The sequence below is a fragment of the Phyllostomus discolor genome, chromosome 5 (assembly GCF_004126475.2).
Source record: "Phyllostomus discolor isolate MPI-MPIP mPhyDis1 chromosome 5, mPhyDis1.pri.v3, whole genome shotgun sequence".
Taxonomy (NCBI): Eukaryota; Metazoa; Chordata; class Mammalia; order Chiroptera; family Phyllostomidae; genus Phyllostomus; species Phyllostomus discolor.
This window is the reverse complement of record NC_040907.2, coordinates 85,769,908-85,797,232: the sequence shown is the minus strand read 5'-3', so window position 1 is coordinate 85,797,232 and position 27,325 is coordinate 85,769,908. Positions and strand designations below refer to the sequence as shown.

Sequence of the window (27,325 nt, the reverse complement as noted above, 5' to 3'; positions counted from 1 at the left end):
AGCAGGGGAACATGTTTTCAGGAACATGTATAAAGGACACATGGACAAAACCAAAGTGAGGTACAGTAGGATCAAGGGTGGGAAGTGGGAATGGCTGGGGTGAGGGAAAGTGATGGAGGGGGGCGGGAAATGAAGACAACTGTACTTGAACAACAATTAAAAAATGTGAAGAAAAAAATAAAGGACTACAGCAGAAAGAAAAGTAGTGCTTTTTCAATATTGAAATATTGAAAATGCTTTTGATTTTCAGACTTAGGAAATGCCAAATCTTTCAGTGAATACTTATTTTCCTACATTTGCTCTTTTGCAGGTAATGGCTAATTTGCCATTTTTAATAGTTAAAATTAAATACTGAATATATGTACATCGCATGTAAAAATTCTTCATACATCTCAAACACTAAAATTTCATTTTTCCTTCATAAAATGGTCTAGTGATTTATAGTTGTGCTGCTTAGCCTTACATTTCCTTTTGCTTTGTTTTGTTTTGTTATATAAACAGACTTTTCCTTAAACTTATGGACTTAGTGCCTTTAAACTGATCATCAGGGAAAATCTTAAAACATCATTTGAAGGGCTTATATGAAGGAACACTAACTTTTTGTCACTCATTAAGTAATGAATATTTGTAGAAAATACTGAATTTTTCCTAATTTATTATTTGTGCAGCTTATAAACTTAACATTGTTTTACATTACAATAATTTTTTGCTTGCTGAATTTAAAATTATACATTAGTGATACCATCAGAGGGCAGTGATGTACTAGTGTTCAATATCAGATTCAGCTCTATGAAGCTCTTTGTAATAAGTGAATGAGTTAAACTAAGAACCTTAGAGTGGTAATGTATTTGTCCAAATGTCATAGATGTTTTTATTCTTTTGTATTTTATTAAAAATGGTCATAAGATTTACACAGATATGAAAGTTCCAAGGAAAGTATGAATGTAAGAAAGAGAAACAGATAGGTACTGTCCTTAAAAAGGACTACTTGAAACAACAATATTATGAGGTAATTCTATATGATGCATAGTCACAAACTTTGTAGATTTTTATTAGCAACATGAGTTTTGTAGCCTTTTTCTTTTTAATATATAATAAGCTAAAATAGAAAAATTGCTGTATCTTTTAATTTGCTATTATGATTGCTAACTCTTTTGGATGGCAAGGCCATCTGAGCCCTAAATTAGAATTTGCAGATACAAAGTGTCAATAGAGACTAAGTTAAATAGATCAGCTCATTGATTTACAGAAAAGAACTGAGCCACTGTCTCATTCATCCTTACCATAAGATGTGTGTTATATTGCAATATATTATATATGTTAATTTTAAACAGTTTGAACTATAATATATGTCTCTTGACTCTTAATTGGAAAAATCACCTTTGCTATTATGGCATAAAATATTTCATGATACCCATGAAAGACATGTAGTTAAGCTCAATTTTCTTCACCCCTTAGAGGATTAGTAGTATTTTTGTTCATAAAGGATAGTGAAACTATTGACTTACATTTTAGAAATAAAATGTTCACTTTATGAACATGATTAATTTTTCCAAGATAGAAAGGAAGAAGGGTCATTAACATCTGAATGGATATAGAACCAGCAATATCATCCTTGGACTGAGCAAATCCTTCCTTGTGCTTTAATATAAGAGAACAATTTTATCTGTACTACATGCTAAACAATTACAACTTGGGTTAGTGTAAACAAAAGGTTTACATTTAGGGGGTACTGCCCTATTCCTAATAGAAGTTTATATCTAAAACCCACCCTTATGTACTGTTAAATCGTGAATGATAGGCTGGTATATGGCTTTCTGGGAACAGGAGGAGGTCCTGCTCCAGCCAACTATTACCTGCCTCCATGGGTGTGATCAGCTTCCCCCAAACCACCTGGGCTACATGGGGTAAGGGGCAATATTCAAATGTTAGGAGTAGTGTTGGGAAGAGGAAGGGAAAGGGGGAAAGTATATGCCTGGTAGGAAACCAGTAAATTACTACCAAAAATTTTTTTTTATGTATACATACAGATATATCTAGGAATCTCCATCATAAAGTTATGAATCACTTCCTGATGAAAACCTTAATTTGGAGCTAATTTACCATAATTTATAATTTAAATAGAAAAACATAATGCTTGACATGGCACCCAAACCCCCCAACTACATTACTAAAATGTAAATGAAACAGTAAAATGCATATAATATAATTATTGCAGTCTATGTAAAATGCCTAAATCACTGCTTTTAAATTCTAGTCATCAAACTATTAATATTAATATGGCTGGTGACAAAAAGTTGTATATTATTACATGGTGTCTTTATTGACATACTGCACTTTTTTAAGCATCTTTATGTGACACTGTTTTCACACTAATTGTGTTTGGAATGTAATTAATAGTTTCCCCACACATAGTTCTGTTATAAATTCTGTATTGCCATATAGGAAAATAAATATACTTTTTTTCTATATAAATAAGTAAATAAACAAATGACTTTTTACTAATCATACCCAAAACATATTGAATGGGCTCAAAACTGTACTGAAAGGGAATTCTTACACCTATACTTTCAGTAATTTAAAAGAAAGAAAAATAACCAACTCAAAGAGTTAGGAAAAAAACAAAGAGACATCTTCAAGAAAAGCACAAGGAAAAAAAAGGCCAAAGTAGAAGCTGGTAAATCAGAAAATAGGATATTTGTAAAATTGACAAGATATACTTAAATATGTCCTAGCCACTTGTGTTGTAAGAGGAAAATAAACAAAGAAAAACCTAAATTAGGAAAAAAATGTAAGTAGAAAATATGATCATGGGAAACAAGAATATGATTTTTTAAATATGTGTAATAAACATATGCCTATGTGGTCAATTAATCTGACACAGGAGGCAAGAATAACAATATGGTAAAGACAGTATCTTCAATAAATGATGTTGGAAAAACTAGACAGACACATGTAAAAGAATGAAATTGGGTCTTAAACAAAAATAAATAAAAATAGATTAAAGATTTAAATGTAAGACCCAAAACAATAAAACCCCTAGAAGAAAACACAGAAAGAAAACCCTTAGTACTAATTTTTGGGATGTCTCCTCAAGCAAGAGAAACAAAAGCAAAAATAAACATCAAACTGAAAAGTTTTTGCACAGCAAAGGAAACCATCAACAAAACATAAAGACAACCTACTAAATGGGAGAAGATATTCACCAATGATACATCCTATAAGGGGTTAATATTCAAAATATATAAGGAACTTATGCAACTTAACACCCCCCAGAAGTTGATTAAAAATGGGCAGATAACCTGAATAGACATGTCTCCTAAGTGAACATACAGATGGCCAGTAGACATATATAAAAAGATGTTCAGCATCACTAATCATTAGGGAAATGCAAATAAAACCAACATGAGATATCATCTCACACCTGTCAAAATGGCTGTCATCAATAAATCAATAATCAACAAGTGTTGGAGAGGATGTGGAGAAAAGGGAACACTGGTGTACAATTAATGAGATTGCAGATAGGTGCAGCCACTATGAAAAACAATTACAGAGCTTCCTCAAAAAAGTAAAAATAGAACTACCATATGACCAGTGACTCTACTTCTGGGTATTTATCCAATAATATCTAAAACAGTAATTTGAAAAAATAGATACACCCCTATGTTCATTGCATTGTTATTTATAATAACTGTAATATGGAAGTAATCCAAGTGCCTATCAATAAATAGCTGAATAATGAAGAGGTGGTACATATGAAATGGAGTATTAATCTTACCATTTGCAACCATATGGATGGACCTAGAGGGTATTGTGCTAAGGAAAATAAATCAGAGAGAGAAAGACAAAGACCATATGATTTCATTTACATGTGGAATCTAAACAAAACAAGCAAACAACAGAAACAAACAAAACAGAAACAGACCCATGGATACAGAGAAAACTGAGCCTGGCTGGATGAAAAAGGTGAAGGGATTAAGAAGTACAAATCGGTAGTTACAAAATAGTCATGAGAGTGTAAAGTACAGCACAGGGAATATAGTTATAATATTGTAATAACTATGTTTGGTGCCAGGTGGGTAATAGAATTACCAGGATGGTCACTTTGTAAATTATATAATTGTCTACCCACTATGCAGTACTCCTGAAACTAGTATAAAGTAATATTGAATGTCAACTGCAATTGAAAATTTTTAAAAAAAATTTAAAGAGGACATTCTGAGGGAAAGTGAAGACATTCACATCAGTCCCTGGTTCCAACTCATTCCTGAGGCACTTGCTCTTGGGCTGCATGAAGCATTTTTTAAATCCTCATAATAAATTCCCTTTTGTGTTTCTACTAGCTCAAGTTCTGTTTGTGTTACTTGCATTAAAAAATGTTTAAATTTATGCAACTAGAAAGTCCAAGTACATCAGCTAAAAACTATTACTTTAATTACTTTAAAATAATTGAAACAATATCAAACATTTAAAAAGTTGCTAGTACAACAAATTATTTTCCTAAATTATTTGATAATAGTTGTTATGATAATCTTCACCTTTGAATATTTGAGTGTACATGTCTTATAAACTAGGACATTCTCCTACATAAACAATATAACTGTAACCACCACCCCCTCCACAGACACAGACCTTGATTTACCCTTGTAGTGGCTTTATTAGGCCACTATTAGGGTAGAATTTTTCAGCAACAGAATAAGGATAAGAACTATTAAATATTTTTAAATGGTATAAAAATATTTGGATACAAGACAAATTAGATTTTTCTGAGGTTTTAATGACACACGATTTACATTAGGGAATAGAGTCTGTAAGTATAAATAATAAAATCTTTATCATAGAGATGGCTGCCAGAAAAATTATACTATTGTACTTTTGAAACCTTCTGCTCTGATATTTTTCCCATTGAAATATTGTTTTCCAACATAAATTTTGATCATTCAAATTTTCTTAGAAACACATCAACCATATTTAAATAGGAGTCATTATGTATAAATATTGATGTCTTTCCTACATATCAGCAGTAACCAGTTAGAAGATATCTTTAATCTGACTTTTGAGCTGCAAACCCATATTTCCAATCCCCTACTTATATAGCCATTTGTACTTGTCTGTAATACATCCAAAACTAAACTGATTTATAACCTCCTGAACATGTTTACCCTTCTTTTGGATTCCTCCCCACCCAACTTTCAGTCTTCCCCAGCCCAGAAAAACCTAAGAGCCATTTTTAATTCTTCCCCTACCTTGGTTTCCCCCAACCATCCATAAGGAAGTCCTGTCTGCTCTGTTCCCAAAATAAATCCCAAATCTGCCCACTTCTCACCATTTCAGAGCTCCACTAGCCAGGTCCCTCCATTTTGATGGACACAGAGGTAGTCACTCCATTGGCTCTTTACCTTCACATGTTCAGCCTCTCAGATCCATCTTCTATACCAGCGATCTTCATAACACATAAAGTAAATCAGGTTGTTCTCATTTATTAAATAAAAGAAGAGACAGGAAGTTTTATAATTTAAAAAAAGGGAGAGCAAAAGCTATCATTCTTTTTTCTAGAATATCTGAAGGGTTGAGGCTATTCTTGCCATCACACTCCCCCAACCCTTACCAGACCAGAGTGCTTCTTGCATGTCAACACCAGTATACATTGATCCCAGTCTGCTGCAATGCTAGGGACATGACAGGTACCAAGGATAAACTTAGAGACATATAGTTCACATGAGGGAGACCCAGGCACAGATGCAAAGACTACAGTCAAGAGACAAAAGCAAAAACAGGATTTATAGGAGAAGGGAGAGACAGCAGAAGACAACTACAGCCTGGAAAAAGAGAGTCATACTTTATATTTTCCATCTAAACTGAGTAATTAAGAAATAATAAACAGTCAATTCGAGTAATCTGTCCTTGAGCGAGATGACTAGGGGATTCGAAAACAAACAACTTTAGTTGTTTCTGGGTTTTCTGAAAACCTAACGCATTGACGTCTGCAGTATAGGCGACAGGCTACAAATAAATGTTCTTCCTAATGACCATCATCTAGATTAGGTCAGGTCTGCACCAATTCTCTCATTATAACTTCTTGATAGCATGGTAACTAAAACAGTCACTTCAATATTTTTCAAAGAGCTGATTCAAGCATGGATTTTTGAAGACCAACAGTTTTGCCCTGAGATTATATTTGCAGTAATAATGTTTAATTTAACTAGGATTTACACCATCGCTGGAACATACCCTAGTATGATATATATATATATATATATATATATATATATATATATATGGTCTTCAGTTTTATCTAAATGGTACCAACATATCTTTCAAGTCAAACACCTAGAAGTTATCCTTAATTCTCATTTTTCCTTCATATTCCACATCTGTCCATCCATCCATCTTAAGACCCTGTAGATTCTCCCTCCCAAATACATTGGCCTACTTCTCTCCATCTTCACTGCTCCATCTTGGTTCAAGCTCATCTCTTATCCATACAAACTACATTGCCACCACCTGCAAACTATTCTTTTCCTTCTCAATCCATTTTTCAACATGGAAGCCAGATTGATTTTATCAAGATATCTTCCTACTTAAAATTTTACAATGTATTTTCTTTAATCTTAGAATAAAATCCAAACTCTGAACATAACCTACAAGGTCCTAAATGATTTGGTCATTTCCAACTCTTGCTCCCTGGCTTTGTCCATTCTCCCTATCACTTGCTAGATTCAAGCCACATTAGTCTTTCTTCTGTTCCTTGAATTCCCCGAGCTTCTTCCTGTGTCAGGGCTTTGGCAGTTGTTTTCTCTGCTTGTAACATTTTTTTCAGATATTTACATATGTAGCTTTTTTTCATCATTCAGGTTTCTACTGCAAAGTCTTTCCTGACAAACTCCCTCCCAGCACCTTTTAAAATCAGTACCTTGTTATATCTCCTATATGATATTTAAAATCTGTCATTATTTTATTTGTATACCTATTATTTTTTGCCTCCCTGCACTAGGATGGAGCTCCATGGGAGCAATACCCTATCCGTGTACTTCACAACCATCTCTCTGGTGCCTGGGACAAGCCTGGCACATAGAAACTGCTCAATAAGCACTTCTTGAAGACATAAAGGAGTGAATGCCAATCTTCAATATCTTTAATTTAGCAAAAAAGTAAAAATTTTCCTGGGGAAAATTTCAATAAAAAGGAATAAAGTTGTCCAGAATACAATGTATACTTTTTAAATGGGCTTGAGACCAGCAATTAGTACTTCATATGAAATTTTAGAAAGTATAGCAGTGACAAAGTTGATCCTGGCTTCTGAAAATTAATAAAGCTGAGTACCCACAAAGTTTAAGAAATCATTGACTAGAAATACACAGTTAAGCAAATTAACTTCAGCAACATTAAAAAGATTTATGGCTTTTGGAGTATCTCTCATTATTTTGAGTTAAGAAGGAATTTATTGCTTTTAAATACCCAGGATCAGTCACAGAAAAGCTGAAACAGTTCATGAATCATCTCAAGTTTTATCTACTATTTCTCTAAAAATACACCATCCTAATGAGTCCTTATTCCTTGGAATAAATTATATAGTAGATACCTATCTTTAGAGCTCTCTACCTTCTATGTAGTTCTTAAAGAACTTAATTACCAGGGATAAAACGGGAAAACACATAATGATAAATGGATCAATTCATCAAGACATACAATCACTTATATGCACCTTACAAAAGAGCATAAAGCAGAACTGAATGGGAAATAGACAAAATCACAATTACATTTGGTAACATCAACATTCCTCTCTCAGTCATCAATAGAAGAAGCAGACAACATCAGTAAGTGACTTTTAAAGAATATCACTTCATGATGATAGAATTCACACCCTTTTCCAAGACACATGGCACATTCAGCAAAATAGACAATATGCTGGACCATAAAACAAACTGAACAAAGTTTGAAATAGTTGAATTCATACATAGTATGTTCTTGGGTCATAATGGAATTAAACTCTAAGGCACATGTTCTTCACTGACTCCCAGAGTTCACCTGGTTGAGCTTCAATTGTCCTCAGAGGGCATTTGCTTGATAAATGATCCCTCATTGGCTGCCTTTGCTTTACCTGCACCAACATATCCTGGGATAATTTCCCAAGTAAACTACTTTTGGGGGGTTTATCTCTAGTACAACTCAGGCAAAGACAGCTGCATATACAGTTTATTCTCATTATTGGTGGAAGTTAGATTTTCTAAAGTTGCAATGAATGCTAAGTTGAGTACCGAACCGTTGCTCCTAGGGCAAATACAGGGTTAGGTTTCTGCAAGCCTTGAATCACATTTTCATGAACTAATCACTACATAACCTTGCTTTATGTATGCTTCTATCGAAAGACATGAATTTAATTATTAATGAATCCATATATTGATTCAATACAATTGAACTCATGGACAACAGCACTACAACTCAGGCCAGAAAGAAGCTTATCAGGAGCATGTATTTTCTCCGTAAGGCATGACACAGCTTTCTTGCTTTTGGGTATGCTGGGCAGCACATCAGCACTATGTGTGGAAGCAATAAAATCACTAAAAACATGAAAATGTGGAAAACCTGATACTAAGTACACCATGAAAAGGACTCTTGTTCATAGTACGAGCCAGAACAAGAAAGCAGAGCATCACCATGATGACCTCAGCTGGGAACAAGCATATAAAGAGACCTGAATTTTCCAATCTCTGCACACATGTGTGAATAACTGCTGGAGGCTGGAAGCAATTATTTTGAGGTTACAAACATGTTTTAGCAAGTAGGTAAATTCTCAAAAATGTAGAATCTGAATATATTGAGTATTATCTAGGTCTCTTCAAAGTCTTAATTTTGTGATTTGTGGATAGAATTTTAATTTACTTCTTTCTTATACAGAAAGGAGAGGCTGGGTGACTTTTGCTGGTCAACAAGGGTGCCATCTGCTCCACCACCCACAGGTGCTGTCCTCTGACTTCCTTCAAAGCCTAAAATCAACTTACATAGCATTGTGCTGAACACATAGCTTATGATTCTTTGTGGGCTCTCCTCAGATAATATTTACTGCAGCCATTGCTTTTATTCTTCTCTAAGCACTTGGACAGGTTGTAAATTAAGCTCTGAAACAAGAAAAATTGGAAAGACTCTGGAAAAAAAGCAGCCATTTCTTACACAATAATATCTATCAGTTTCAATCATTCTCAGAGGGAGATGCCTGAGAGAGATTTCTTTGCTAGATAAGAATAGCTAAAAAGTAATCCTTGAGAACAAGGTAGACTTAAAGTTTGTGTAACACCCCCCCACACACAAGTGCATAAAATAGCCTTGAATGAACAAATCCTGCAGGCACAGAAAATTGAAGCTGAGGTGATAGAGTGAGTCAAATGTTTACTTCTGAAATGTCTTTTTCTCCAAATTATAACAATTAGGAATGAGAATACTCAAAAGCATATAAGATTCCAAATATTATTTTTTAATTTATCTGACATGAACACATAAGACTACACAGAAAGATGATACAAAGCCTAACTTGGTGTGAGGCAGGGATAATTTGGTAAAGGGAGCATAATAATACACAGGTTTAATTGACCTCCACCAATGTCATAGAATTAAAGCCCGAGCCAGTTATACAGAAAACAGAACATAGACTAATACCTTTAATGACTAATAGAAGAACACAAATTTTCCTTCAGAAATGTAGAGTTAAATAATACTATAGTTACCTTAGTATCACTTTTCCTAGTTTGTTTTAGTGCAGGAACCTGGCAATAGTCAAATTCCTTTTCCTCAAGCCATGCTCATTGAAAAAAAATTCAAAGCACAAAAACACTTTATTTACTCCTGACAACTTAATAAAAAGATAGCAACTTATTCACAACTTACTACTAAATGTGGAAAAACATGGCCTAGATAGAAACTTTCAACAGCACATTCACCATTCCATACACATTGACAGAATATTTTATGTCAAGCAGCGTGGCAGAAGATGGGAAATGGGTATACTGTGAAGGTAGAATTCCTCCCAGCATGTGCTCTTGGGTGACTAATGAGATACATTAGTAACCATATGCATACATAGTGACACAGGTACTATTAGAAAGAGAAACCTGTGGAGATTAAAGGAGTTTGGAAGAGAACATACCCAGTGGAAGGTCAGAGGGGACTTCCTGGATAAGATAGTGAACTAAGAGAACATGGAAATACAGAGATTTAGAGAAGCTGAGCATCTCAAGTTTATCTGAAGTCGAAGGTTTAATTATGAACCTTGGTGAGAGATGAACTAGGCAGGTAGGCAAGGGCCAAATCTTGGGGGCCTCATAAGTCAGGCCGAGAAGTTTAGATTTGTTCAGAAGGCAAAGGGTCCCGATACGAGATTTTCTATCAAAGGAGAAAAATTATGAGTGTAGTGTCAGGTTTACAATTTCAGAAGATCACTCAGGAAGCAGGTAGAGAATGGACTGCAAATGTGGAGCTGAAGTAAGAAAAACTGTTAAGCGGCTGTTTTGCAACTTAAGTAATGATAATTCAAGTAACAGTAATCCAAACACCATGAGGACCTGAACTGTGACAGTGGTTAAGAGAAAAGAGAAAAAATGAAGAAGCATTTAGGAGACAGAATCACTAGGACCTGGAAACTGATAGAAATGAGGTATCAGTCAGACTGAAGGCATCCAAGATGCTTCCAGGTTCCTACTCTACGCTGTTAATTGGACAAGGGTGCCAAAATAGCTCCTCATGGCTGAATATGGCAGACTTTTTGTGTGTTGTAATAACTGTATCTGATGACATTTAAATATCAGAAATAAAAATAATCATTATGACTGACAGGAGGGTCAAAAATGTTAAATTCTACTTTGTGTTCTTAAAAAATAAATATTTAGCCCCACCACTGAACACAACTGTCATCACAGCAGGGGACAGCTCCTCCCAGGCACCTGTGACCACCCAGGGGGTCTGGGATTCTGTACAAACAACAGCATCAACTCCCATTCTAGGCAGACCCCTCCTGACAATCAATACTGTAAAATAGGATGTAACCTAATAGGATACCCCCCTCCCAAGGCCTTCATTACATCCAGGGAACCAGCCACGTAACAGGGTAGAAATTAGACCTTTGGATGAGGTCTTGACTGGACTTCTTCATTTCTTACTCTTATCTGAAAGAATTTCACTCTGAGGATATAGTAGGAGTATATGATCTCACTAAGAACTGGATAACCAGACACACCACTTGTGAGCGAGGACTCCCCAAAAACAAGAATTTATTTACTAAAAATTTTGCATTTATTCTTATATGTTTAAATTTCAGTCACCTTCAAAATACTCTCTATCTGATGCAATACATTTACTGAGATATCTTTTTCACTGTTCAAAACAGTTTTTGAACTCATTGATTTTGTTGTCTTTTATTGCTTCTGCCATTTTTTATTTTACTTCTTCCACACTGTCAAAATGTTTCACTTTGAGGACCTTCTTTTCACCCAGGGAAACAAAAAAAAAGTCGCTCAGGGCAGGATTAGGTGAATAGAGAGGTGTGACACAGGGGTCACGCCATTTTTGGTCAAAAACTGCTGAACACCCAGTGCAGTGTAGGCAGATGTGCTGGTGAATCATCCATCATGAAATGGGAAAACGCATTGAGTTTTCAAATAAAATTCATTGAGGCTGAATGCAGCCTCTCACAACACCACCAGCTGGTATACTGATACAGATGGGTTCCTAGAATACTTATCTAGTGGGGAAAGGCTGTACAATAAGGGGCTTGCCCTCCAGAAGGTAATTCCTGTTTTTTAGTGGGGGGAGGGGGGAGTCCTCCCTCCTATATCTTCAATGGCTCTTCCCTGCTCTTAACACAGAATCCAAAATCTGTACCATGAAATCAATGATCTTCATTCTCAGGTGGTTTCCTTTTACTGAGAATTTGTCTCTTCACTCACAAGGTTATGGTAACCACGTTTAAATGTCACAGCCTGAACTCCTGGTAACAGTTTAAAGACCAAGGTGGACCCAAAATGAATTATCTGCCAAGAATGTCTATCTTTGCAACACTGCAATCTAATCGGTCTTTAGTAAACGACAGTTGATAAAGATGCAAATAATTTGCCCAACAGTGGGAAAAATGCCCCAAAGGTTATGGTGTTCTTGCTCTGCAGGACAGTCATCATTTTTGTATTTTTGTATCTAACCCTGCAATCTATTCCAGCATTTGTTTTACAATGATTATATAAACCATTCTTTCAAATTCTCTTTTTACTATCCTGCTAGTTCCCTAATTAGTAAGTTAGGTGAATCTCTGGCACATGCCACTTCTATATTTGTTAAATTATACTGTTGATAAAGATAGCTAGTTGTCCATAGCCCACTTTTCTGTGTGAAATACAGTAGGCATAAGCCTGAGGAGAGTCTACATATACTGCAAAAGATTTTTGCAATCCAAACCAGTAAGGCCCTTTTAAAAACAGAAATAGTATTTCTATGAGAGATATTTCATCTTTTGGAGCCGAATGAATTTTCCAGTATCACCAATTTCTGACTAGTGTATTTCCATTACCTCCGGGTCACCTAACTTAGCCTGAGAGAGGGGTCAGGGTCTTTGACTAAGCTCAGTCTACCAACTATCACCTTGTAATAGCTGAAAAAATATTTAGAATAAGTCCAAATTGTTATACTTGGCCTTCAAGCTTGCCCCCACCTACACCATTAGCCTGATCTGCTGATGAAGTGCAAATAATACTAGGCTATTGGCAAGAAGTAAAATTACTTGGGACTTCGATTCAGAGAACTAGGTTGAATTAGGGCTCTGACCATTTGCTAGTATCGACTCCTTGGGAAAGTCACTTAACTGACACCTCAGGACTTCAATGTACACACCAGAGATACAAAGCAAAGATCTGCGCCATCCTCGCCAACCCTCCGCCTCGCATCCCAGCCCCCTCAAGCTGCCTCGTCAGCCTCGCCCCTCCCTATCGCTTCCAGGCCGCTCCTCCCAGTTCTGTCCCTCTCCCCGCCCCCCAGCTTTGCCCCGCCCCGCACTCCCGTCAACGCCCCCTTACCCAAGCTGTGCGCTGGCCCCACCCTGGCCTCACGCCAACCTGCGGCCTCTAGGACCCTCCTCTCAGCTCCGGGAAGGGAAGGTTGGGGTGTGGAATCCTTCCCCGCCCTTGGCCTTGCCCCCTGCACACCCTCCCCCAATCACGCTGCGCACTGGCCCCGCCCCATCCCAGTTGAACCTATCGGGTCCCTTCCCTTCCCAAGCTCACCCTCCCCCGCATAGTTCCGCCAACTCCCCCGGAATCGTTAAGGCCACTTGGCAGTAACACCGGCTCGGCGCTGGTGTCCAGAAACAGGTAAGTGTTGACCCGGGGTCCGAGGTCGCCTATGGGATGCTACCATCCTTGCGGGGGTGTCCGTCCGCTGAAGGGAGACTCCATGTCTGTTAGCTTGTCTCCGTAGCATCAGTGTTATTCTTTTAACGGTATTTCAAGTTGAGAATGACCTTCAGTGACCTTCTGAAATGCACGGCCTTCTCCTCCCCTGGGAGGCCCAAGCTGCGTCACTCAAGCGGGTGTGTGTCCCCTCGTCCCCGGGTATGCACGCCGCCACCCTGGCTGCTTCTAGGTTACAAACGTACTTAGGAAGACCTCTAAGTGGGCTTTGCTTATTTGCTGAACGCTTTAGAAACGCAAATCCTTTGTCAGTGTGGTGTTAAACTAAGTGTTTTTGGAGAATAACTTTGCACTATTATTTTCTGAAAACTTGTACATTTAGGTCTTCTATGGACATTTTAAAATTTGCGTCTTCTTCTGCGTGGAACATGCTAGGTACCAAATTCATGTAGGATACAGAGTTTTTCCAGAAAGAAAGAAAACCTTAATCAAATATTTAGAATAAAACTTACTGCAGACCAGTTTTGTTGAATTATGCAATAATATTTCAAAGTTTGAACCTGGACTTCATACTCTTTGAAGGCTACGGTATTGTAGAGGAGGTAATACATATGCTATGTTTGGGCTTTGTAACTATTATTTTAATCACTTTTGATACCATTAACTTTATTATTCAAGATCATCATTGTGAACACCATTTTTTTTGCTTGTGTCCTCAATATTGTACAGTGAATTTTCGTCTTCCCTCTGCTAACTGTATGTGCTTAAAAACTTATCTGGCCAAGCTCTGTTTCTGCTCCTAGCTGGCTGGTTAAAACATCATGGGGTTAGGAGTGAATCTGTATCTGCTCAGCTGGGCTTCTTTTTTTTTGTTCTTTTTGGTTTTGTGATTTTATTTTCCTATTTATTTTGTTTTATTGAATCTGTTGGGGTGACATTGGTTACCCCAATAAAATTATCTGGGTTTCAGGTATACAATTCTACAATACATGACCTATATATTATGTGTTTACCACCCACTCAAGTGTCCTTCCATAACCATTTATCTCCACTTTACCCTCTTCTACCTCCCACCACCAACCACCTCCCTTTCTGCTGGCAGTCACCAGACTGTTGTCTGTGTCCTTGAGTCTTTTTCTTTTTTTTTTTTTTACTTAATCCCTTTACCCTTCTCACCAAGTCCCCAATGCCCACCTCTCTGATAGCTGTCAGTCTATTCTCTGCATCTGTTTCTATATTGTTTGATAGTTTTCTTCATGCATTAGATTGCATATATAAGTGAAACCATATGTTACTTGTCTTTCTCTGACTGGTTTATTTCACATAGCATGATAGTTTCCAGGTCCATCCATGCTTCATTGTTAAATCAGTGAGTGCAGAGGCTGTTTCTGGGCATTGGAAAACAAACTACTAAATTCTTTGTGTGTACTTTACCCCCTTGGATCAGTCTTACGCTCTTTTCTGTCTTGTATTCCTTTTATTTACTCTTGCCTGTGGCAAAATTTACATGGCTATTTGGGTTCAGGCACACCTCATTTTACTGCACTTTATTGCACTTCACAGGTGTTGCAATCTTTTTACAAACTGAAGGCAAGATCCTCCACCAGCAGAAAGATTGCAACTTGCTCTGTTGCAAAATTGCTATGCTCCGAAACCAGCATTATCTCTTGGGTATGTTTGTATTTAATTTGAATTGCTACAGGTAACATGCTGGATAGTAGCTTCCTTTACCTTTATCTTAAATTACTGCAGTTAGCTTCTGTATTGATTTCTTATCTAGGGATCATTTTGGAAACCACTAACCATTTGCAGCCAGCTTGCTTGGGGCAAGTATAGGGAAAATATTTATAGAGAAACACAGGTTGGGAATAATTAGAAATCAGTCTGCCTATTTGTAGTCCTTTGCAGGTCATTAATTTCCCATCACTTCAGTTGCACGTGAGTGCAGCAGCAATGAGATCCAGTCAGGAGGAGTTTGAAAATGCAGTGAATCGGGTAAAACTGTTGAAGAAGGATCCAGGAAATGAAGTGAAGCTAAAACTCTATGCACTGTATAAGCAGGTAAATGCCTAAGGTCTGATATAATTTAAAGACATTATGAGCAAATGGCTCCTCAAATAGATATGCTATATGTTTTACTGAAATTCAGCTTTAATATTTTTAGGGTTTTGCTGCCTTTTTTTTTTAAAGACTGTATTAACCTAAAAATAAAATGCCAAAGTGAAAGGCAAAAGTTATTCAAAATCACAGAATTGCATTTGGGGGTACAATTTCAGGCAGAAACCCAAATTGTGCCCCAGTTACAGGGTGAAGACAAGGGGTTTTTATGAGAAAAGGAGCAGAAGAGATTACATGACTAGAGGAAAGAAATTTCCATTGGTGTTGACAAACAGAGTTACTGATTCTGCCATCAGGAAGAATATCTATTATCACCAGTCTTTATGGTCAGGATGTCTGCTGTGCTATTAGTTTTACAAATAATTGCTTTGGTCAAGTCTAAGTGTCATCTTACCAGTTCAAACATTCCAGAATTTAATGTGCAAGCAGTTCCTCTGCAATGGCTGCTTTGGCTCTACTTTAAAATGGCTCCACTTATGTCAACTTCTCATAGGTGTGTATACATGTTACTGAGCAAACCAGGGCTCTGCCACCTGGCACCTTGACGTAATGACCCAACAATTAGTGTTAAAGGAAACAGGTTTTTATTAACAGGCTTCCAACCTCGGGGCAGGGGATGGGGGTGGTGCCGAGAGCACTCCCACTCAAAGTCCTTTCCCATGAGACCTGGAGCCTTCATTGATTTGCAAAAGGCTACATGCCGAAACCATGGCCAAAGGTTCCCTATATCCTTATGTGCCCTTAAGCCAGCCATGCAAACAGATCTCATCCTCTTCTGGAATGTGCACTTGGAGGTTTCAGAGTCACCATCCTCTGGCAGCAGCTCCCTCCTTCAGGATCTGGGGTGCACTATTCTGAGCCTCCATACAGTGGTTCAGGAAAACATGTGCCGAGTTACACTGGATCACGGTGGAGTCCAGGGAAACACATATCCCAAGAGAGCAACTTCTCTGTACATCCTTCAGAGAAGCAGAAGTACCTCCTCTCAAGTCCTGGAGTTTCCATTGTGCCTTAAGGTTCCTCCTTGCCAGCTTTAAGAAAGCAATGTTGGTTCCTTGCCTGGATAGACTACCATGAACCACACAACCAACCAAGGTATCAGGCTTTTTCTAGTGGGCTTTCACTAGCTTCGAAACTCAGTGTCAGTTCCCCAAGGCTTTTTGGTAACAACCAGAGCTCAGGCATGCCTCCTTCAGGCATGACATTTTAGTCCAAGTCTTGGTTAATAAAACCACTGGTGGTAACTGGTCTTACTGGTTTTATACAAAGAAACCTTATATCATCACTCACTCCTTCAGAATGCCAAATTTTGGAGGGATCAGGTAAGGAAAAAATATAAAGTGTGAAGGAAAATTCTTGTCCTTCTACTATTCACTAAAATTGCATTTCCATGCCTTACATCTTCTTGTTCACTTTCCCACATAATGTGAAGTTTTAACTCTTCCTGGGAAACCTTAATGTCATTTCAGAGCAGAAACAGAACAAAATTGAAAGCAAAGACACAGTTCCAAAAGAAGAAAGGGGACGAGAACCAGCTTTAGAATCTTGTCTCATTTCTCACTGGTCCTTCTGTCTGATCACTCAGGTGACCTTCCCTAGGTCTCACATGGCCTGAAGCCTCACTGATACAGGCACTCTCTCATCTACCAGGTTCTCCACTGGTGTTCTGGCAGAAACATAACCTCTCACCTCCCACTGGTATCCCGAGCAGCATTCCATGGCACCTCACTTTAGTGGTAGAGGAACTCTCTTGCCCACCAGTGTGTCCACTGGTCTCCTGGCAGAGACATGCCCTCCCCCACCAGTCTCTTGGCAGAGACATGTGCTCTTGCCCCAGGCCACTTCCACCAGCACCACATGAGCCTTCCTAGGTCCCACATGGCAAAGGCATTCTCTCCAGCCGGGTTTACAGGTGACCTCTCCTAGGTCTCAACAGGCCGAAACCCAGAGACAGGACTCCTAATATACCCAAAACAGCAAAGTTCAAACCATGTCCCCATAAGATCAGAAAACAAGCAAATAAAGAATAACCATACCCTACAGCTGAGGTTGCCTTTCCTCCAGGTTTAAAACTTTTACAACCTTTTTATATATTTTATTCATTCAGATTTAACCATAATCCACTTTGAATCCTTGTTCTTTTCCACAGTGGGAAGGACCATACTCAAACCCAGTATGTCAGCTAAAAGTCCCTAGCTTTACAAGCACATGAATAAAGTAAAAGAAATATTGCCATCCTGTGTTGGGGTTTACTGTCCTTTTCCGAAAAGGGGATTTCAAAACTCCTTCCACAGTGCAGGTCCAGCTTTCCCTTTCGGCATCAACCATATCAGCAGAGTCTACTATGTCTTCCTCAGGTGGCACACCCATTTTATCTGTGGGTGGTGGAGTCAAGGCTTGATTTCCATCAGCTTCAGGGAAGAATGTATTGTCACTGGATGTCAGAGATCAGTCCATTGTTTGGCCAGCTGCTGTTCAGGCCTTGAGTCTTCCAGGTTTTCAGTAAGATTCAGTCCCCTGGCCGCAGTGGGTACAAGGGCTCATCAGGTGGGTAGGTGAACCTGCAATGAGCATACTTGTGCAAAATGGTTAGTGTTTGCTCTAGATGTTGTACATACTGCTTAATTCTTGCCTCATGCTCCAAATCTAAATGGGGCGTTCTTAAACCAGGGATTTGGAGGGGTCTCTCATAAACTTTCAAAAGCCCACTTCTGGATGCCACCTTAATTTGTAGCAAAGCAGTGGGGAGTGCCTGGTCCCATTTAAAATGTGTTTCTTGGCAGATTTTTGCCAGGGTCTTTATCGTGTGATTCATTTTCTCAGTCTTTCCTGTGGCTTGAGGTCTCCAAAATGCATGCAGTTTCCATCACATTTGCAGTGCCTGTCCGACCTTCTGAGAGGTATCTGAAGTGAACAATGGTCCATTGTCACTTTGAATGCTGCAAGAAGTCCAAACCTAGCAATTATTTCTTTAAGCAAAAGTTTTGCTACTTCAGTTGCCTTTTCAGTTCTAGTGGCGTATGCCTTTACCCATCCAGAAAAAGTGTCCATGGAGACTAACAAAAATTTCAAATTCCCCCTAGTTTTAGTCATTTGTGTAAAGTCCACCCACCTGCCAGTTCCCAAATGGACACAATCCTTTATATTGTACTCCCTTCTCTGTTGGGACACGCTCTGTTTTAGGATTGTTCTTGGCACATATTTTGACAGGCTTTGATGATCCTCTGAACAGCCCTTTGCAAATGAGGAGCTTTCAGATGCGGCCTAATGAAGTCCATTAAAGCATCTATCCTGTAGAGGGTCCCTTTCTGTAGGTATTTGAGGACAGGGTGCACTAGAGCCTCAGGGAGTAAGATCATACCATGGGCATTGATGTTCCACACAGAATGGGGATCAGTGTTAGTGAATCCCCATACATGGCCCATTCCTCATCCCAGTCTGTGTAAATGAGGTTTAAACTCTGTCAAGTCCAAATAGGGAATCAAAGCCCCTAGGTGTGGTGGCTCTCTGGCTGCCTGTCTTGCTGCTTTATCAGCAATTTGGTTTCCCTGACTTGTTTGGGAGCCATCCCTCTGGTGTCCTGGGCAGTGCATTATGGCAACCTGGTCCAGTAGATTCACTGCATCCAGCAATTGTAAAATCCCCTCTGCCTGTTTAACATCCTTGTTCCCCAAGGTTAAGACTCCTCTCTCCATATTGCCTCATGGGTGTGGACTACCATGAAGGCATATTTGGAGTCTGTGTATATGTTAACCTTCTTTGTGACAGTATTAAGGCCCTTGTGATGGCTATTCAGCCTTTTATGCTGAGGTTCCTTGCTAAAGGGCTTGGGTTTCTGTTACCTTGTCTGTGGTGACTACCATATTCCCAGCTCATCTCTGGCTCTTGTCCATGAAGCTGCTTCCATCTGTATGCAGCTCCCAGTCTGGTGCTGCCAACAGCTAGTCCAGCAGATCTGGCTTGCTAGAATAAACTCCGTCAGTAATTTCCAAGCAATCACGCTGGAAGGCTAAGTCCCCCTCCCTATCTGGGAGTGGAGTGGCCGGGTTCAGGGTTGTGGTGGTCTGCAAGGTAACATTTGGGTTGTCCAGCAGATTGGCCTGGTACTTCCCCCATGAGCCCTGCTGTCAGCCAATACCCTCCTTTTTGTTCCAGTAGAGTCAGGACCTGGTATGGTACCAATAGTGTAGTGGGCTGCCCAAAAGTAAACTTCTTAGCTTCCTACAAGATGTCACAGGTAGCTGCTACTGCCCAAAGGTATAGTGTCCATTCTTTTGTTGTGTGATTCAACTTCTTTGAGAGGTAGGCTGTGGGTCGGGAAATATTTCCCAGAGTCTGGATTATTACCCCCAGTCAACCCCCCTGCTTTTTATGAATATACAAGTTAAAGGGCTTCTGTAAATTGGGCAGTTTTAGTGCAGCAGCCAAAACTAGCTTTTCTTCCAAGGTATCAAGTGCTACCTGACAATCCCATCTATTTAAAGGGTTCAGAGTCCAGTCCTTTCAAGGAATCGTACAGTGGTTTTGCTATAAGTCCCATGTTTGGAATCCAAATTCAGCAGAACCTTATAATTTCTAAGAACCCACGAAGCTTCCTTCAGTTCTCTGGGATTTTTAATGTAGCAATGGCTTGCCTTCTGTCAGCAGACAGAAGCTCCTGGTACCTAGTATCAGTGAAAATCCCAGATATGCCACTTCCTGTTTGCAAATCTGGGTCTTCTGAGGTGATACCTTCTATCTCCTATTTGCCAGATGATTTAGGACTGTGATGGTGTTGTGCAGACAGTCCTTGTAGGTGCTGCTAGCTATCAATATGTCATATAAATACTGTAAAAGAGCTCCTGATTTTAGTTGAACACCCCTTAAGTCTTTTATCAGCACTTCCCCGAATATAGTTGGGGAGTTCTTAGATCTTTGTGGCAGCATGGTCCAGCAGTATTGGAGTGTGGCTTTAGTTTCTGGGTTCTGCAACTCAAAGGCAAACAGTAGTTGAGCCTGTTCATCTATGAGGATGCAGAAAAAAGCATCCTTCAAGTCTAGGACTGAAAACCATTTGCTATCCCCGCACCATGGTCAACAGAGTGTACCATGGTCAACAGAGTGTCCGATTGGGCATTGTAGGATGAGTGTCCTGAACAATGTCATTTATGGCCCTAAGATCCTGTACAAACTGATATTTGTCAGAGAGGCTTTTTGACTGGCAGAATGGGAGTGTTGCAGGGTGACTGGATGGCTGAATTAGTTCCAATTTTAAAAACTTCTGCAATGCTGGCTAGATCCCTTCTAAAGCCTCCTTCATGAGGGTGCACTGCTTCTTTTGTGGGGCCTGTGCCTCTTCTTTTAGATTAACTTTTATGGGTTGCATGTTAACTGCTTTACCTGGGGTTCAATCAACCCAAACAGTCTGGTCAAACTGCTCATAGATCTCAGGTGGGAAGAAGTCACCTCTGGGACCTTCCAGACAGGTCAGGAATGCCTATAGCTGGAAGGCATGTTCCAGTGGAACTTTCACCCATAACTGCCGCTTCTTTGGAGAGAAGGTGCATACAGTTTACAAAGTAAATCTCAGCCCAGCAATTGAATGGAGCAATCTTGGATGTAGGGAAAAATATACATAAGCTTTTGATGCCCAAGCTGGCATTCCAGAGGTTGCAGGAATGCCTGTTTTTGTTACTGTCCTGTCACTCCAATAACTATTACTGCATACGAACTTTTCCTGGTTAATTTTGTGTTCAACACTGAGTATCTAGCTCCCGTATATACAAGGAAATCAATTGGCCTGTTCCTCACAGTCAACTGTATCTGGAGCTCCCATGGGGAAATAGTAATAGGTCAGGAAATGTCCAGTAGAACCCCTGGGCCTCCTCATTCATCATCAGACTCTCCTCTCTTCTTCAGCATTTCTTGGTGGGGGTTCTCATTTCTATTTTCCCTTTTGAATTTTGGGCACTCATTCCTCCAACAACCCTCCTCCTTGGAATAGACACATTAGTTGATGCCTGCTGGGCCTCTCCTCCTCCCTTTAGGGTCCTGCTTCTTCCTTTGGCCTCCCCAGCCTGCTTCTAAAAACACTGTGGCCTGTTTTGTCTTCCTTTCTTCCTGGGCATTGTAAACTTTAAATGCTATGTCCCCCAGCTGAGAGGGACTCATTCCCAATGCCCCATCTATATGCTGGAGTTTCTTTCTGATATCTGAGGCACTTTGCCCAATAAAAGTCATGTTCATCATCTGCACATTCTCTGGTGCCTGGGATCAGTATCAATATGCTTCCTGTTAGCCTGATAGATCCGTTGTAAAAATTCAGAAGGATCCTCATTTGGCTTTTGCTGAAGGGCCTGTACCATATTTGGGCTCTTTAGCTTGGGCACCCCCTTCTTAAGTGCTTCCAGTACACACTTTTGTAATGTTTCAGGAAGACTAGGCCCCTACTATTTGGATTCCAGTTAGGCTCTGTCAGAGGAATTGCCTCAACTGAATTGAGAGTCCCATTGAGATCCTCTTGTTGGAGATATTGGGCCTCTTCATTAGGCCTGTTTATAACCAGCCATCTCTCATATGCAGTAACAAGATATTTAAGAGAGCCTATACATCTGCCCAGTTTGGATGATGAGTGACAAAAATGGAGGCGATAAGATCTGCCATTCTCTGAGGATCATCTTTATTCGAGGGGTTAGAGTTCTTCCAATTCAGTAAGTCTCAAGAGGAGAACAGAGTATGGGCCCAAAAGTGGTCAGCAGGCTGGACTTCCTGATTCACTCTACCTATGGGATATTGACTCAAAGGGGATTGGTTTGCTCTGAATTGGCTCTCTGGTCTAATTGGGTGCCCTGACAGGTCTTTGGTGGGGCGACCTCCCCCCAGGTATACAGGGGAGGAGCCATTGGCTCTGTAGTCTCTTCAGTTGGCAGCTTGTGAAGGGGGTGATGGCAAGGAAGCTCCCCATGCCACCCATCCTTGGTCCCCGGGGTTCAGAACACTGATAAGGTTTATCTCCTCTTTCTCCCTTCCCTCCTGTGTTTTACCATCAGGGAGAGGTTTTGAGGCCACTTCCCTTCTTTGTACCATCAAACAATCCTCTGACCTTGACAAAACCCTATTATATAACATAAATGCACTGACATAATGAATTTCATCCCATCTAACTGTTGGCAATACTGTTCCAGCTGCATAAATGGCACAGTAACTCAGGGAACCATACATGGGCCACTTTTCCCCACAATCCAAAACATACGTAGGTCAAACAGTATTACAGTAATAAACCAATGCCTCCTTGGACTTAGGGATAATAGCAGTCCATACTCCAGTCCTCCAAAATTCTACCCAGTGGGCTCCCCCTCAGGACCAGCATAGAACCATCCCTATTGGCCTAGATGTACCAGTCCAAAGCTATGACTGAAAGAATGCAGGCAAACTGGCAACATATAAGCAAAACCCACAACTCCATTATTCCAAGCAGTGCTCACAAGCAAATTTTCTGCCAAACAAGGTCACTTCTCAGAGCCCATCCCCTTCCCTGACCCATTTCCTTTCTATCTGCCAGGCATATTTAGGCAGTCAATGCCCTCAAAAGGTATGTAGAGAAAAATTCTCAGAGACTGGGAAACTCCACAGTCCCACTCTCCCACTCCTGAGGGGGTCAGCCTGCTAAAGCAAATTATCACCATCCCTTTGCTGTCGCCATTGCTATTACAGAACCCCACCGATGCTGTTCTAGAACAGTTGTGGGGTTCAATTGCCTGCCACCAGGAAGCATGACTCTCAATGCAAGAGTTCAGTGAAAAAGAAAAGTGGTTGTTTATTTAAAGGCTATACAGATTTAGATAATGGCAGATATGTGCCATTAAGTCCCACCCCCTTTTAAAACCACCCAAAACGTGTAGTCCTACCTCCCTTTGCCAACCAGGCTAGTTTCAGAACATGCCAGTCCGTTACTGCCTTTCAGAAAAGCACAAGTCCACAGATCAGCATTTCTGATCACGGTTCAGCTCCAAACATCCCTCACAAATCTGGGTGGCGAGGTGGGTCCCCCAGGCAGTTCCCCCCGCTGTGCCACTGTCTTGTCCAGGTGGACTCGAATCTGGGTGTCTGGGCAGGTTCCTTCCCCTCAGCTATACTGCCAACTCACTCGACTTCCAACTTTCAGGCCTTCTTTCTCTTATTTCAGATTATGTGACTCTTTTTTTCTCTTTCAGCCTGCTCTCATTTAAATGCTCAGCATGGAACTACCTGCATGACTGCATATATAGCCCCTCTTGTGATGTGTTAGTATCTGCCATTTTTGCCAGTTCCCTGTGTTGTTTACTTTCTTTTGGTTGCCATCTTTAGTCAGGGCAAAAATTCTCAGTGATGCAGGGACATCCACGGAGGGTATCTGCCGCCTCTCTCTTACACAGGTGCTATATAAGCTCCCTGCCTCGTCTACAGCCATACCACCTGAATGCCAATCTCCCAATCTCAACTGTAAGCTCTCCCTCCCACCCATATCACAAGCCCCTGAAGTTCTCAGTTATGTACACAATTGGCCATGAGCTGGCCACCCTCTTCCCTTCAGGAGGGCACAGCTATTAACTTGCCATTGTTATGCAATGCATTTTAACTGCTGTATCATCCACTCCCCCACCCCTCAATTAAGGACTGTGGGGGCCATGCTCTGCGCCCCATTACATACATACCTGTGTTTATATATTGTACTTTCAAATCCTGCTAAGGCAAAAAGCAACCCTTCAGGATCTTTCCTGAGTAAGAGACTTAAAAGATGTAACAACCAAATTTGTAGACCTTATATGGCTGTTGATTATAATAAATCAACCGAAAAAGTTGTTTTGAAAAAATTGGGGAAATTTGAAAATGGACTGAATAGTAGATGATACCTAGGAACTGTTGTTAATGATATCATGGTTATATAAGAAAATGCTGTAGTGTTTTTAGGAATGCATACTATGTAGGGGTGAAATAATAATAGTGTTTGGGAGTCACTAAAATAAAGCAAAAAAGAAAGAAAAGAATGGAGGGAGCAAGTATGGCAAAATAATAGTTGTTGAATTTGGGTGATGAGTATTAGGAATTCATTATAATATTTTTGTGTATGTTTGAAAACTTTTGTAACAAAATTTAAAAATGTAAGTTTAAATAGCAATATCTAAAGACTACCCTGGAAGTCAACACCTCCGGGCTTCTGTGTGTTACCTGTTTTTTTCTTTCTGTGATTGCTATGAGCCTCTCCTACTTTCATATGAGTGTGTATAGTAAAGAATTTAACTTTGTCCCAAAAGAGGTCTGGCCTTTGCCCTTGGCTTCTGGGCAAAGTTACCTTAGATTACCTAATATCTAAACCTAGAACACCTAATATCCAAACGCTTGAAATGCTGTGCCTGATAGGAGTGTCTTTGTTTACAGTCTAACAGAGTGATTTAGAGTGGGACTGGCCACAGGGTAGTAGCAACCTACTGTGTTTTAGGGTGGGGCTTCATTTACATATTTAATTGAAGTGGAGCTTGAATTGAAAACTCTGAACACTGAGGCCCGAGTGGGCTTTTCTGGTGGATGATACTGCATGTATATTGTCACTCAGTTCTAGGAGAGGTACACTGTCCTGACTCCACAGTTGGGGCAGGAGGGTGTCCATCCCCAGACTTCACCTTACGCATCTTCTCCCTTGCTGATGTTGAACTGTATTCTTTCCTGGTAATAAACTATAATCATGAGTTCTGTGAGTTATTCTAGCAGATTACTGAACCTGAGGGTGGTACCACAAGCGCCCAAACCTTGCACTTGGCATTGCAAGTAGGGGAAGTCTTGTGGACTTTGTTGCCTCTAATTTCTCAGGTGGTTAACTCTTGTGGAGTCACTTTTGTCTCTTTGTCTTTGGTAAGTCTTAACCTCATTTACTGCCTTTGTTTTTCAGAGCTCTTCTTTCCTCTTTAGCTGATTACGTTATAATATTTAACATTTTTAATATGGTTATTATGTGGAGTTTTAATCACCATTTCTAAAATGTAGTTAACTAGGATATTTAATTCATCTCAAAACATTCACTTCGCCTACTGTCAAACAATAAAGTCTAGTTTTTTGCTTTCTACTCACGTGTCCCTTAGTTTGGTTCCCTACAGGCCAGGGGTTCTGACAGCCTCACCCTACTCTCTCGGCTACAACTCCATTGCTCAGTTACCAGAAATCCACCACTGAATTAGTGGTAGTGTTTTCTACCTTTGAGTGCGCTTTCAGAATATACTGTGGGTTTCTGAATGTTTGTTGGCTAATTACCTTTGAATATTGTTTGCTTGAATATTTTAATTGTGTGTGAAAAATGTGATCATTGATTTAAAACTAATGAACTATTAGAATTTTTGGAAAGTGCTTTCCTACCACCTTTTGCAGTATTTTCATATGTAGGCAGTTATAACTTATTTGAGGGGCTCATAGCAAATGGAACATTTTGTCTTCCTCCAGGCTTCTTTCTGTTGTTTGTGCCTTTTTAGCAACAGTATCAAAGATAAACAAGGGGAAAGTTCAGATTGTTTTATGTACCTTGTGAAACTATTTGGTAGGGAAGGCACATTCATCCTAGTTGTGTGTTTTACGGATCTTAAAATTTAAGGTTCCAATCTGCATGGACATTTGTCTAATAATTGCTCCTGTCCTTTTCACAGGCCACTGAGGGACCTTGTAATATGCCCAAACCAGGTGTGTTTGACTTTATTAATAAGGCTAAATGGGATGCATGGAATGCTCTTGGCAGTATGCCCAAGGTAAATTTATTTGTTATTTTACTTTTATTTTACTTCCTGTACTCCTAAAGGAAGTTGCGTGTTTCTCATTATCAATCCATTATAGACGGAAACTTTAAGATCTTCATGTAACTCTTGAATCAGAACCTCTGTTCCTTTCTTCATTGCAAGGTGCTACTTATTAGTATAGTAAGTTTCTCAAAATGCTTATTCATTGACCATGGGCTTAAGTTATTTGTCATCTTCTCTTCAGGAAACTGCCAGGCAGAGCTATGTGGATTTGGTGTCCAGTTTGAGTTCTTCCTCTATGTCCTCTAGCCAAGTGAAGCCTGGAGCAGACAGGAAACAGCAGGAATATGAAAACCTGGTGGTGACCTCTGAGGACGGCATCACAAAGATCATGTTGAACCGGCCCACCAAAAAGAATGCAATCAACACTCAGGTGACATTACCTTCCCTGGGGGTTCTTCCTCCTTTTTTTCCTTCTCCTATTACCCTCAAAACTAGTGTTTCAGCATCATTCCTATTTTTGCGTTATCTTGTTTGATTTGCGCAGGAAGATTAGAAATTGCGACTACTTCTTTATACAACAGAGCTAGGCCTTCATTATTTAGAATTTGTGAGCTTTAGGTAGGTTCTACATGCCAAAAAGGAACTACAATTTACCAATGGTAGAAGCACAGATAGACTAAATAAATGAAACCTACGCTAATATAAGAGGATGTGTGTAGAGGTTCTCTAAGGTTGGTATAGATTGCCCCCAGAAGTATCTTCATGTCACTTAGACTTGAGAGTGAGTGATGTTCTACCTGTATGGAGCTTTATTTCCTGTAAGTAGAAGGAGAAAGGAGAGAAGGACTTCATCTGAAATAGATCATAACCCGTCTCTGCTTGAAATGTGCTACTTCACAAGGGCAACTTTAGTTTCTGAATCTGTCATTGAACTAGAATGATAATAAAAATAAGCACTTTATTTCTTTCATCTTGAAAAAAATTATAGGGAGTTAATTGGATGTTTGGTGCCGAACTAGTAGTAAAACTTGAGAGGGCTATAACCCCTTTCATTGGGTTTATCATCTACATCATAGTAGAAAG

The 27,325-nt window shown here is 39.6% G+C and overlaps 1 protein-coding gene across 6 annotated transcripts in view; it reads left to right on the top strand.

Moving 5' to 3' along the window:
* Nucleotides 1–13,276: 13,276 nt before the first annotated feature.
* Nucleotides 13,277–27,325, top strand: part of ECI2 (enoyl-CoA delta isomerase 2) — a 33,668-nt gene continuing 19,619 nt past the window's right edge. Inside the window, exons 1-5 of one of the 6 annotated variants that reach the window (XM_028513645.2) lie at nucleotides 13,277–13,346; nucleotides 14,949–15,056; nucleotides 15,284–15,446; nucleotides 26,153–26,251; nucleotides 26,484–26,672. In XM_028513645.2, the coding sequence (XP_028369446.1) occupies nucleotides 15,339–15,446; nucleotides 26,153–26,251; nucleotides 26,484–26,672 (396 nt within the window). In that variant the 5' untranslated portion in view covers nucleotides 13,277–13,346; nucleotides 14,949–15,056; nucleotides 15,284–15,338. Of the gene's footprint in view, nucleotides 13,347–14,948; nucleotides 15,057–15,283; nucleotides 15,447–19,680; nucleotides 19,761–26,152; nucleotides 26,252–26,483; nucleotides 26,673–27,325 lie in introns of those variants that run through there. The other 5 variants (XM_036026513.1, XM_036026512.1, XM_028513643.2 and 2 more) reach the window with 5 other exon arrangements.